Raw genomic sequence first — 13,183 nt, forward strand, 5'->3', positions numbered from 1 at the left:
TGATAAAAAATAGTGTATCTTCTATCATATTTGTTTAATTTTAAACTATATAAATAAATTAAACAACTACAATAACCATATAATAAAAATTTAGATTTTATGTATATGTTATATTTTGATTTTTTACAAACGGCTATAAATTACTAAAACTGTTAAAAGTCTCACATTCAAATTTTATGATCCATAGTTTAAAATTTTTGTTATGAAAAAATACAAATGATTACAAAAATTATATAAGTAAGAAGTCTAATTTAATTAATTATTAAGATTAATATATATATCATTTTAAATTAAACTATAAACCATATAAAATACAATATTTTAGTTTCAAAATTTACTTTGAATAATTTTTTTGATAAAAGTTTTGAACGATCATTGACAACTTGTTTTTTTTTTAAATTATAAATTACTAAAACTATTAATCCCACAATGAAAATTTTGTTATTAGTAATTTAATTTTTTTTCTATAAAAAATACAAATGATCAAAAAAACTCTATGAGTATAAATCATTATTTAATAGACATTAATATTAAAAATATACTAAAATATATTATCTATGTTAGTATATATCATTTAAATTTAATAACATATCCTATCAAATATAAAAAAATATTTTTTGGATTAATAAAATTGATTAATATGTTCACACCAATTTAATTATATATTTAATAGTTATTGACTTTTAATTATTTAATATATATTTATTATTTCATAATATGTAAAAAATTTTAATACATAAAATAATTTTTATATATAATGTTGATCCCGCGTCTTAACCTAGTTCTAAGTATAGTTAACGAAGTACAATCTTTAAACAAAGATCGTGCAATGTATTTGCATACAACAATACTCCCTCTAAATCCTAATGATTGCACATAATACATAACAAATTAAGTAAATTATGCTTTATTGAGATTATTGGATGACCGCGGATATACGCGCATAATTGTATACAGATACATACTCATTCTGCATTGATACCACATGTGACTTGTAAGGTGATAACGCTCTTGTTAATTATTGACAAAGTATTATTGCTAGTGAAACCATGAAATCAAAATTTCGAGTGTATATATATACAAATTCTTGAAACTTAATACAATTTTTAAAAATATCAATGTTTTTTTTTTAAATCTCAATGTTAGTTTCGTCAATAGTGGTGGAGGATCTTTATTAAATGTTTAAATACTTATATATTTTAAAATAATTTGTTGTGCATGCCTGCATGGTATATGCCTCTATGTGTCGCTAGTCTATATATGTGTATTCTGATTAATTAATTATGAGTTTGTAGCTTTGATCGAACAACCTTATATTTAATAGAGTAATTAAATGAAGAGCTAATAATATTTTATAGGTGCCATTAAAGAAACAAGAGAGGTTCTATAAGAGTGATTAGCACGATGTGCATAGTTTTGTATGACTATGACCAAAGCGACGTGTCCCTCGAGCAAGAAATGAAGTTCAAAGATGACCATACACCTCCGATGCTAAAACTCCATTTCTTCCATTTCTTTGAAATTCTTCCGTTTCTTCCTCTAAAATGAGTAAAAGTAAAAATAAAGTAAAATTGCTCGAACTCTACTTCATTTCCCACTCCATAATAGAGTGATGAACAAACAAAAAATAGATTACTCTATTTATGGAGTGAGATATAGAGTTGGGTTGAAGCATTTTTTATTCTATATTCACTTTTACTCCATTTTAGAGAAAAAAATGGAATATGGATGAAGATGCCCTGATTGCTCTCTTCGTTTCAAAATGTTATATATTTTAGATTTTTCACACATTTTAATAAAACATATTAAATTTGCATAATTGTGTGATTTTTTTTTATAATTTTAAATCAATAAAAAATCAATAAATGCAATTAAATTTTTTGAATTTTTCAATTAGTTAATAAAATATGCATTGAAAATGTAAAAGTAATTTTTTTTTGAATTTTTTTTTTCTAGACTTTATGAAATGGAGAGAGTACTTAATAAGTAACTAATCATGCAAAGAAGATTATATATGCATGTATTAATATTATCTAAATATATATTGAAATCAATGTTTATATGTATATGGTGAAATTAATCAAAACAAATTCTTAATTACTACTATCATTAGTTGGATATCTTTCGATTTTAGTGTCATCAAATTTAATTTCGAGCTTATAGTCATTAACAAACTAGGCTTTCTTCATAATTGCTATCTTTTCTTTAAGATCAGAGTGTTTTATACGAATAATGTTTGCATTGGTAATCATAAGAAGTCTTTGATGAGTCCATGTCAAAAGTTTTGGTTAGAAATCATTTAGACTATTGTAAGCTTAAAAGATTTGTGAATGTAATGCCAAATAAAAACGTTGTAATAAATTTGTAACAACTGAATATTGATTTCATCTTGTAATCTAAAGGTGTAGATAAAAAAAAAGCACCAGCAACATTTGACAATAGTATACCAAACCGGTTTTTTCAAATTTTGTCGAGCTTGGTGAGATGGACTTGTTGAGGAAGTGGAGTGTAATCAATGTGAAGATCCTCCAACATTTTCTTAATAGCCAAAGACTGTTCAGTTCTTCTGATATTCCTCTCTCTGTATTCCTGAAACGTGATAGTGTGGTTGCTGTATAAAGCCATCTTCAGCTTGTTCATGTCCTCTATCTGCTTAACCACCACCGTGTGTATCGGTGACCAGTGCTGCGGATTCTGCTCCAAGTAACTGATTGTTTCCACACAACAAAACAAATTAAGAACTCTTTCAAGATTTGACCAAACAGTTTCAAATGAGTGAAGGGTGTAGTATTTACTCAGCGATTCTTTCTTTGAGATGTGCTATCTTTGAGACTGGTGTTGAAAACGCTATAGAGAATTCAACTGTTTCTCCCATATCTGGACTTCTGAAGTAGTTACTTATCGGTTTCATGGCCAAAACAGAGTTTGGATAATACACTTTCTCGTTGTCAAGCTTCAAGAACACCGTCGATAACAGATTCATCTCTTCAACCAGCATCTGAAAAGAACCACAAGAATGTGAAATGAAGTACAGAGACATGTAGTAAATAGTAATAATGAAATGGATCTTGGGTGGTGAGATTTACCGGGACACCGTCGACAACGCAGCGATCACCTACATCATAAGGATGCATAACGAAGACAAACACAATGGATTCAAAGAGATTCTTGCAAGTGCTTCCGATTATAAAAGCCAGAGCCACGAGTTGAGTGGAGAAGAACAGCAACACCTTAGTCGTTGCTACTTCTAGAAGCAGCAGCCAAATGACAACAGTAATCACGATCAATATCGCTGTCACAAGTTTGTTTAACTGCTTAACCGCTGTTTTCGTGTCGTTTAAGGAATGCGCTAGAGCTTTCCTGCTATTGTACACCTTAACCTGATCAAATAGCAACACACAACACACACAGGAGGTCTAAATCAAGAAACACAGACTGATAATCTCTAAGAACAAAAGAGTGTAAAAGTGCAGAGCCGTCTAATAGCACGTGCAAGTGTAGCAGTCAAACATAGTTGGAGTCTAAAAATAAAAAAGTTAAGAATATTTCAAAAATATATACATGATGTAAAACTTGAAGTTTGTAAATATACTGTTAAATTTAGAGCTTATAATTTCAAAAAAAACATCAAACATATAAGTAGACCTCTTGACTTAAACTATTTCATTAAATCATTAAATATAAAGTTAATATTTTTTTGAACAGAATAATTTGAGACTGTAGTGTGAAAGTGTTTGAGGAGACTTTACCACCCATTCCGTGAAAGCTTTTCTGGTGATCCTCCCGGTCTCAGCAGCACCGTCAAACAAAGGAAACACAAGATCAACCTCTTCTTTAATCATGAACCTAAGCAAATCGTATTCCTCTATGTAACTGAAACAATAACCATTAGAGAATATTTAGGATGTAACTGGTAAATTGTTTTAGGAATGTATGGAATAAAAAGAATTGGAATATATGGGATACAATGGAATGGAATGACTCTAATTTGAGTGATAAAAGGAATGAATTATATATTTTGTATCCAATTATATTTAAGTTATCTCATTCCACTCATTCCTTCCATTCCTCTACTTTTTTCATCATGAAAGAATTTTAACGTAACTTACAGTTTTTTTCATTCATCTCACAGGAATGAGTAGAATCAAAAAGTTTGCTTTTTCCTTGTAACTGGTAGTTTTTATTTAGAATTCTTATGAATGGCTAATTCCACATAATTCCATTCATAAAAATTACATTCCAGTTGCAGCCTTAGCAGCATATCTAAAGAATATGAAAAATATTGTTAATTAATCTCTCACCTGAAGCAAGGCTGAGCAACATTTCTAAAGACATGATAAGCAGCAGCCAAAGCCTCCATCTCACTAGTAATCTCTCCTCTATCAGCCTGCTCTTTCCCATCTCCATGCGCTTGTTCATCCAATGTGTCAGAGATAGTAGACAAACCCGAAGTCCTAACAGCTTCCACCAAAACCCTCATCGTCCACGCTGAAACTTTCTCTCGCTTCATCTTGTGAACCTTCCCCATATCAATCACTTTCTTCTCTTTAACCTCTCCCTTTTTCACCACGCTCGCGAAACTCAACTGCCCTGTCCTCGGCTCACGCCCCACCCTCTCCGCCTCTTCGATAAGCGGAGGACCAGAGAGCGTTTGCAAAACATACTGGTGGAAAACAGAATCTTGAATCCTATCAAAGAAGTTCACAACGTTGAAACTCGCCGCAAGGATCTTTAACAAGAGTGTTTTCACCAGCCAGAGGAATGATCCCGTAAGAAGGGTGATAAGCGTTCTTGTTATAGCGTTGAGGATCTTCGTGGCTGCGTGGGATCTATCCACGTCGTGGTTGAATAGAAACACCCATGCAACGAGTATCAAACTAAGCCATATGAAGACTTGGACGCTCTTCTTTAACCCATGCACGAAGTACAACACTTTTCTCCTCAAAAGAAAGTTTGTTTCTATGAGGAACACAACCACACGCATGAACCAGTTGGTTACTAACATTCCGCTGAAGATAACCATCACAAGCACACACCATTTCCACACTTGTAACCCCCAGAAGTTATGGCGTTTCACGGCATCAATGGTTAAACTAGCAACCAAAGAGCTCAAGATCACCACAAAGAAAGCTAGCTCTAACAACGCCAACGCACTTATCTTTCTCCTCATCTCTTTGCTCAGCTTCACCTTTTTGTAGATTTCTTCGTCTTCATCTTTCTCAGCCTCAACAGCTTTACTCGGAGTTAACGGTGTTGTTGACCCCACACTCCTTGTTGATCTGTTGTTAGGGGAAGCTCTACTAAAAGAGAAAGCAGCACCAAGTTGTTCCTTAACTTCCTCCTCTAAAATATTTGTGTCTACAGGAAGAGATGGTTCCACAAACCGGGACTTTGGTTTGGAGTAAACCGACCTTGCAAAAGATTTTCTTTGAGTTAGACCGTCGTAGCTTGGATTTGGAGGTCTAGGAGGCTTGTTTGGACTACCGACAAGCTTAGAGATTTCAGGAGAGGAGTTTTTATTGATAGGCATTGCTTTTTCAGATTCTGGTGAAGCCATCTTTGAAGAAACCCTTGATGCTTCCTCGCCTGAGACATTGATAACAACATCTCTTCCTCCATTGCTACTCCTTGGCTCTGCCATTCCAGTGCTACTAGCATCCATTTGACAACAGTGGCTCTGAGTTTTTTTCCCCAAAAACAAGAGTAAGAACAGTGTGGAGGTGAAGAGTACCAGTTTTTTTTTTTCTTGGCAAAAGAAAAATAGTTCCAGTTTTTGAGCTAAACTTATAAATATTAAGAGTTTGATTTATCAGAGGCTTGTAAAACAAAATGAGCTTATGGACAAGATACTCAGGCTCTTGCTCTTAGTTTTTGACGAAATTAATATATCGAATATAAACACTAATTAAGTTCTTGAAGCAGAGATGTGTAACAAAGTCAATGGATTTACACAAGAAGATTATCAAGAGGACCCATCATTAATCCCTACTAAATTTATAAGTAAGATCTAAAAACAAATAATAAATCTATACTTCCCTAGTAAGAATAAGGTTACCAGTAGTGAGGTACACAAAATCTTCTTCGTCTTCTGCTGTGAGTATAGCAATCAGCTCATTCTTGAGAAGAAAACCCTGAAAATAGCAAAAGATAAACTGAGATCTTAGGAGATAGTACACACCAGGACCAATTGTAAAGAGAAATAGTTCAAACATTTGGTAAATAAGAAAGTCCTACAGATAGTAATGACCTGAACAAAAGAAGAAAAACAAATGATTGATAGCAGTGGGGAAAGTTTGTCTCAGAAAAGGCTAAAACCCAGAACCCAACAAAAACGAAAAGCCAAATATAATACTATAAGAGATAACAAAACATGGAAAGATGAAAGAGAAAAAATGAGTTTGAGAAGAAGATCTTACATGAACAAACCACTTAATGAGTGGAGTCGTTAATTTTACCTTTAAATGCCGGCCCAAAGAATGAGAGCGAGAGATAAGACCAGAGCCGGCCCTTGGGCCAAGCCAAGGAAGCAGTGGCTTCCGGCCTCATTATTATAAATAAAATTTCGGCCACAATTTTTCAAAAATTACCTGTAGTCTGGTGGCAACATATGAATGTTGCATACTCTCTTGGCCCAACCTGGGTTCGAAACTCAAAAGAGTGGCCTATTTTTTTAAACTTGAATCTGGTATGGGATTCCTTAGGACCGGCTCTGGATAAGACTTTACAAGCCTACGAATAAATAAACTTTTCAGACCACTCTCTGTCTCTATCAATCATCAATTTCCATTACGTCGTTAGCTGTTTGTTTTTAATCATTCGAGTAAATTATTAACGAGTGTGTATGGCATGTTTAATATATCTATTGGGCGCCAAGAGTTCATTAATTTGACTAACTGTAGTCCGTCCCTCCACCAACCAAATTTCCAAGTCGTTAAAACTGGAGACAAAATATAATTCCAACTAGGGGTGGACACTTTACCCGATATCCGAAGTGGCATCTGAACCCGATCCAAAAAACCCGAACCGAAATCCGAACCGAAGTAACAGAATATTCGAACGGGTATTGAATTAGGAGAAATTGGATATCCGAACCCGAACGAATAATATCGAACCCGAATAGATATCCGAAAATAACCAAACATATGTATAATTAACCTTATATTTCTAGTTTACATCTCTCATTTTATATAGAATATTTATATTGATACTATACATATTTTAAGTTCATATGATATACATACAATTACGGAGAAAATGATTTGCTACTCACTTAAAATGCATGTCAAGCTTTTTATTTCAAGAATTAAAAAAAATTATATAAAAAATTTAAAACACAATAACCAAATTAATGTCTTTTTAGTTTCAAAATGTTATGTTGAAATCTATTAACCATTTAATCTATTGAAAATAAAAAAATTAGTTAAGTGAAAGTTATATTTTTAAATACAATAAATTTGAGAAATGAAAATTTAATTTTGTTTTTCAAAATCTAAATATCTGAACCCGATCTGAAATAACCGAACTCGAACTAAAAATATCTGAATCCGACCCGAAGTACAGAAATACCCGAACGAGTTTTACACCTCTACACCCGAAAATCCGAAATACCTGTACCCCTGATTCCAACGAACCCAGCGGCTGTGGTCTATAGGGGTAAAGAGGACGGTGGTCGAAGTTAATTGATGACTCTATGGTCCCTCTTAAACTTACACACATGTTACATCAGTTGGTTTTGAACCTAAAGTTCACATGACTGAGGGTAACCAATGAATCCCTTTATCCTGAATTATATGTCTAGGAACATGATTAACCTCGGTCTCTTAGTCCGGGTTCTTAACTCATGATTTGAATTTTTTTTTTTTTTAACATTTTTCGGGCTAACCGACATCTCTTATATCTCTTATTTAAGAGACAATTCTTATATTTTCTTAGTTAAAATTAAAAAAAAAAGTTAAGAATTGTCTCTTACCTGAAGGTAAAAACCTCGATTAAAAGAATGGAATTAATCATAAATCGAGTCTCGGAATACACATGTTATATAAATAAAGAAAACACAATTCCAACGTCGTCGTCGTACAAACATTACAATTAAGTGATTAACAAACATTTTTATTTTTTATCTCCAGCAAAAAAATACTTGGTTTTTAATCGAAGTATATAACATGTTCGAATTATCCTGCGATTCCTACTTTCCTAGTCCTATGTACAGTGTACTCAACTGCCTAAAAAAATATATACCTTTCTTGTTAAAACGTAGCTACGTACATCAAATGTCGAAGACTCATCGAAAAGAAAGCGGGTTCTATTAAAATGTGTTAAACGGACTTTAATAAACTAAATATTGGTACATACTAGGCCTAGTACATACATTTAAAACTTGCAAGTAGTCCTTTTAATACTCGCCTCCATTAAACTAAATATTGTTGGACCAGACAAACAACCTGTCTCCATTAATTTCCGTTTGCACGATTTACTAAATAGCTGTTTTAATACTCTTTAATCATTCCATTAATTTTCAGCTTAGCATGTGTTGTCATGTCTGTCTAAGGCGTTGATTGGTAGAGCATTATTATTAGCATTATGCTCAACATTATTCAATCAACAATTGTTAGAAAAACATTTAAAGAATCATTTACTAAATGCTAATGTTCTCCAGATGCTCTCTGGTCAATGCTCTCATATGAAGCTTTTAAAAGAGCATTTGCATTTAAAATTTATAAAATTAAAGAAAATGTATAATTAATTCATTTATTTATATCTAGAAAATAAAATTTTGATTTCTAAAATTAATTTACAATAAAAAATATTTTTTTAAAAAATAGCATTTCACATTTAAAATATAATTTAATTTATTTTAAGTGTGAAATATTATTTTTAAAAATATATATTTTAATTATAAAACTTATTTTAAAATAATATTTTTCGATATAAGCATAATTTTAAAATTATTAAATAAAATAAATTAATTATATATCTTTTTAATTTTATATGTTAATATATTTATATATATATTAGAAATATATTCATTTAAAATAAATATATTATATATTATATATTAATTTTTATAATAATTTTAAATAACATACTCATACTGCTCTACCAATCATCTTATTAAACAGTTTAGCAACAGCATACAGCTCCTGCAGCATACTGCTTCTATAGCATACTGATACTGCCAATGCTAATACTAATGCTCTACCAATCAAGGAATACTACTATATACAATAATCAAATTGGTAATTAGGTCAAATGAAAACTCAAAGTAAACTAAGTTACAAAAAAAAAAAAAAAAAAAAAAAAAAAAAAAAAAAAAAAGTTCGATTTAAATGCAAGAAAGAAAAGGCCTATTTATCCATCTTTAGCGCCCATTGTAAGTCAATATTTTCAAGCCCATACACACTCAAATTCCTCTTACACGGTCTCACGTTGTTGAAGCCAAGATTGAGTTTTTGAGAAGAAAAACTGAGAAAGAGGGTAAGTTTCACGATCAAGACGTAATTTAAGAAGAGAGCAAAGGGAAAGTCGATTCTCTTGAACTATGTAGTTACTACTACTAGCTTTCTTCTATAAATTTTATTGACATCCGCGATTTAATTGAAAATGTTATTAACATATTTTTTTTACAACATTAAAATATTTATTGTTAAAGACTGGATTTCTGCTTGCATATTTTTTTAAACATATGGAAACACTCTTAAAAGTCAAATATGAGTCTTATCAACCCGACAAGGAAAAGTACAAATACATTGATTAGTTTGTTTCAGACAATGTGCTGTTGTTTTTGGTCCAAAGGTAGCTCTGCATTTTGATCTGCAGTGATCACCACAAGCCCAAAAAGTCGCTTCACAATTCATACTCTGCTCAACTATATCAAACAAGACCAATTTTTGATATTTTTATAACAAAATAATTAAGATTTAAAATATATTAATACACTGAACTGCAATATATATGATATATTTGCCGATGGAGAAAGCCAATTTTTTTCAAAAAAAATCATAGTAGTGTTTTGTGAACAGATTTGAATACTGTTATGAGTAAACTAGAAAGGATAATGTTATACCCAAGGCTAATATTACAAGAAATTACAAGTTTACGATATTGAAGGCATGGAGCAGCGAATTTAGTTAAAATTCAAGTAATACTTTTTGGAAAAAGTAACATAGACTGATTATATTTTATGAATAACACAAAAGACTAATGTATACCTAAACCAAGCATAACAAGGAAGATGATGGGGAACATAAGTGAAGAAGCTGCCTTAGCCATATTAGATTTATTTTCCTCCTTCAGTTTAGTGATTAGTATACTGAATATTGATCGATCCTAAAAATTGTGAGGGTTAAAAGAGAAGATCATCATTTATATATAATGGCAGAGTTTTACCAAAAGTACTTAATTCAATTAAAAGTTATTCAATGTCATCTTTAACAACTCGAATTATATTCATATCGATTGAGGATAAATGTATCAAAGAAACTAAATGCTAATAAAAGAAAATCTACATATAATAATAATCTTGAATAGTGTTTTGGAGATACTCAAATGGTAAAATATATAACTGATAAATCAAGTTCACTTAAATCAAGTTCACTTTATCAAACATTAAATGGTAACAATGTGATAAAGTTTTTGGATATGTATTAATCCACCAATTTCAAAAGATTGAAAAGTTACAAAAGAAATCTTCCAACATTTGACAATGTAATATACCCTCTTTATTTCATTGGGATTCTCGTTAATTATATCTACTCTTTTCATCTTCTTTAGGTTTCGAATGGTAAAAGCAGTTCATGCGTGCGGTACAGATCAAACGGAACAAGTGCAGATCAAACGAATCATGCAGGAGAGATGCAAATCAAACAGAACAAATTATTTGATAAGTTACGAATGACAAAAACAGTTCAAAAATGCAGATTATATATTTAAACAATAAAAATTACACTAAAACATCAAAAAAATAATATATAAACAATACATATGCAAAAATAAAATAGTAAATGAAAAATATTTTGATTTGTCCATAACATATATGCAATATTATCTCTAATGTTAAGTGTGTTATAAAATTTTTTATTACGTGCTTACAACTTTTTGTAAATTCTTAACTATATTTATATGCATAACATGAAAATATAATTTGTATAATGTATAATTATAAATATATTTATAAGAACAATTAAAATTTATATGATAAAACTAACTTTATAAAAAATAGTTCATTATTTTATTTCAATATTCATGTTTATAATAGAAAAGCATATTAATTTATAAATGATTAATTTAGAAATAATATCTTAATAATATCTTTAATATTTTTCTTAAATAAATATACTCTTATATTTATATTAATTTATCATTATTAAATAAATATACTCTTATATTTATATGTATTTATCATTCTTAAATAAATATACTCTTATATACATTTATTTATTTTTTACCTTATGCATACAGAAAAAGAATGAGACACAACACAACACCACAACCAAAAAAACACAATATATTGCTACAACTCTTTTTCCTAAACTTACAACACTTTTCAATTAAATATATTATATTTTATAATAAATAATATATATTTTATAAATATAACAAAAAGAAAACTTACCTTACGTGAGAAAAGGAGAAGCGCACAACAAAACATGAGATAAGTACTAGTAAATGTTTAAGTCTTTTAGTCAAATGTTTATATATATTTTGTTCTCTTTAGTTTTATTATTTGTTTATCGCTCATTTATAAACCATTTTACCTTTTTAAATGAAACTAGGGGCATTGCCTCCGCGCAAGCGCGGGATTGTAAACATATTTTTTTGTTTCATCTCAATTTGTTAGGGTTATTGTAGCTGTGAATTTTGCGTTTTTGGTTGATAATTGTTTTTTAAGTTTTTAATTGTTATACGGTTAGAGTTGTGATGATGTACTGTGTATGCACTGTTCTCCACTCATGCAAGACTAAACTGTGTTAGTAATGTGATTGATATAAATCGTGTTGTTGCTTGCTGTGTCACTGAGACTTATTGTTTGTTTGTCTTTTTAATTTGTTACTTGTACTGTTGAGATTATATAAATTATATTAAGGTTGTTGAGAGTACCTTTTGTTTCTGAATATTTTTTCTCCAGTTTAGTTGTGTTTGTTGTGTGTATTAAGTAATATTTTTTTAATTCTTATTATGTTGGTTATATGTTTTTTTACTTTTAAACTTGTTGTTTTTACCGGACCTTTAAAACAAATATATGAAGACTTGTAAAAATAACTATAAAATGAGTGACAATTAGTATTTGGGTTTTAATGGGTTTTAAACGAATATATATATTTTTCATAAGAAGACAATAGCTTTGGCATGTTGACATTGAGCATATAAGCTATTTTTATAAGACAAGAGGAGTGAGCAGGTGGAGATGTTGTTGCCGCCTTTGTGTCTGTTGGGATTGTCTCTTGTATCTCCTGGTGTGGCTGTGTTTGTTTCTCTTTTATTTGATGGGTAATATGTAAACAAAAATCATTGTTAGTTGTATTTATCAGAGTTTGTAACTTACTCTGCTTTTTTGTTTAGGTAATTTCGGTGATCTTGGTTGTCGTCTTTGTCTTCTTCGTAAGCATCTGTGGAAGTAAGTTTGTAAATTGTTAAATATTTGGCTGTGTAGTTTATATTTGTTTAGATGGCATAATGTATGTGTCGTTGAGTTTTAGTTGAGCTGATTGGTTTGATATATTTGTTTTGAAGTTTATTTGTAAGATTAGACAAAAAGAGATGTGATCATTAATGATTCGTCTTTTTGGGATTCTAGTTTTTGGTGTTTTGATTGTTTGGGTTATTGTAGTTTCTTTTAAACAGTAAAATAAAGATTTGTGTAAAATTAGATTGATAAGTAAGGCAGATAAATAGACGACCACAATTCTTGGGTATGAAATATTTTTGATTATTGATGTTAGCACAATATAGACAGTAATATAAAGAGAATTATGTGTTGATTGTTTCTTACGGATCAATGAGGAGACAGATAACGACTCGAGTTGTTTCTTTGGTGAGGCCAGAGCCCTGGACATAACGGATTTGTCCAACCACATCTGTGAGTTTAGATATCAGTTATGATATCAAAACATAATATAAACCCAGATGCAATATGATAATATACCTAGGAGTTCTAGGTTTGTGTTCGCAATCACTTGGAGATTGT

The 13,183-nt window shown here is 30.5% G+C and overlaps 1 protein-coding gene across 1 annotated transcript; it reads right to left on the reverse strand.

Moving 5' to 3' along the window:
• Positions 1-2,359: 2,359 nt before the first annotated feature.
• LOC106327834 (mechanosensitive ion channel protein 10-like) lies at positions 2,360-6,389 on the reverse strand. The gene is made up of 7 exons (XM_013766112.1): positions 6,248-6,389; positions 6,056-6,131; positions 4,302-5,677; positions 3,750-3,873; positions 3,087-3,380; positions 2,796-2,998; positions 2,360-2,707 (listed from the first exon to the last, which is right to left on the reverse strand). The coding sequence occupies exons 3-7, from the start codon at positions 5,660-5,662 to the stop codon at positions 2,461-2,463; spliced, it is 2,229 nt and encodes a 742-aa protein (XP_013621566.1). The 5' UTR covers positions 5,663-5,677; positions 6,056-6,131; positions 6,248-6,389; the 3' UTR covers positions 2,360-2,460.
• Between the last annotated feature and the right edge of the window lie 6,794 nt (positions 6,390-13,183).

This window comes from Brassica oleracea, chromosome C2 (assembly GCF_000695525.1).
Source record: "Brassica oleracea var. oleracea cultivar TO1000 chromosome C2, BOL, whole genome shotgun sequence".
In the NCBI taxonomy this organism is placed as follows: Eukaryota; Viridiplantae; Streptophyta; class Magnoliopsida; order Brassicales; family Brassicaceae; genus Brassica; species Brassica oleracea.

Coding starts and splice junctions, on each gene's coding strand:
- LOC106327834 (XM_013766112.1), bottom strand. CDS start 5,662: ATGGATGCTAGTAGCACTGGAATGGCAGAGCCAAGGAGTAGCAATGGA. Junction 3,381..3,749: donor AAGCTTTCACGGAATGGGTG/GTAAAGTCTCCT, acceptor CTATTTGATCAG/GTTAAGGTGTACAATAGCAG. Junction 2,708..2,795: donor CTCAAAGAAAGAATCGCTGA/GTAAATACTACA, acceptor GGAAACAATCAG/TTACTTGGAGCAGAATCCGC.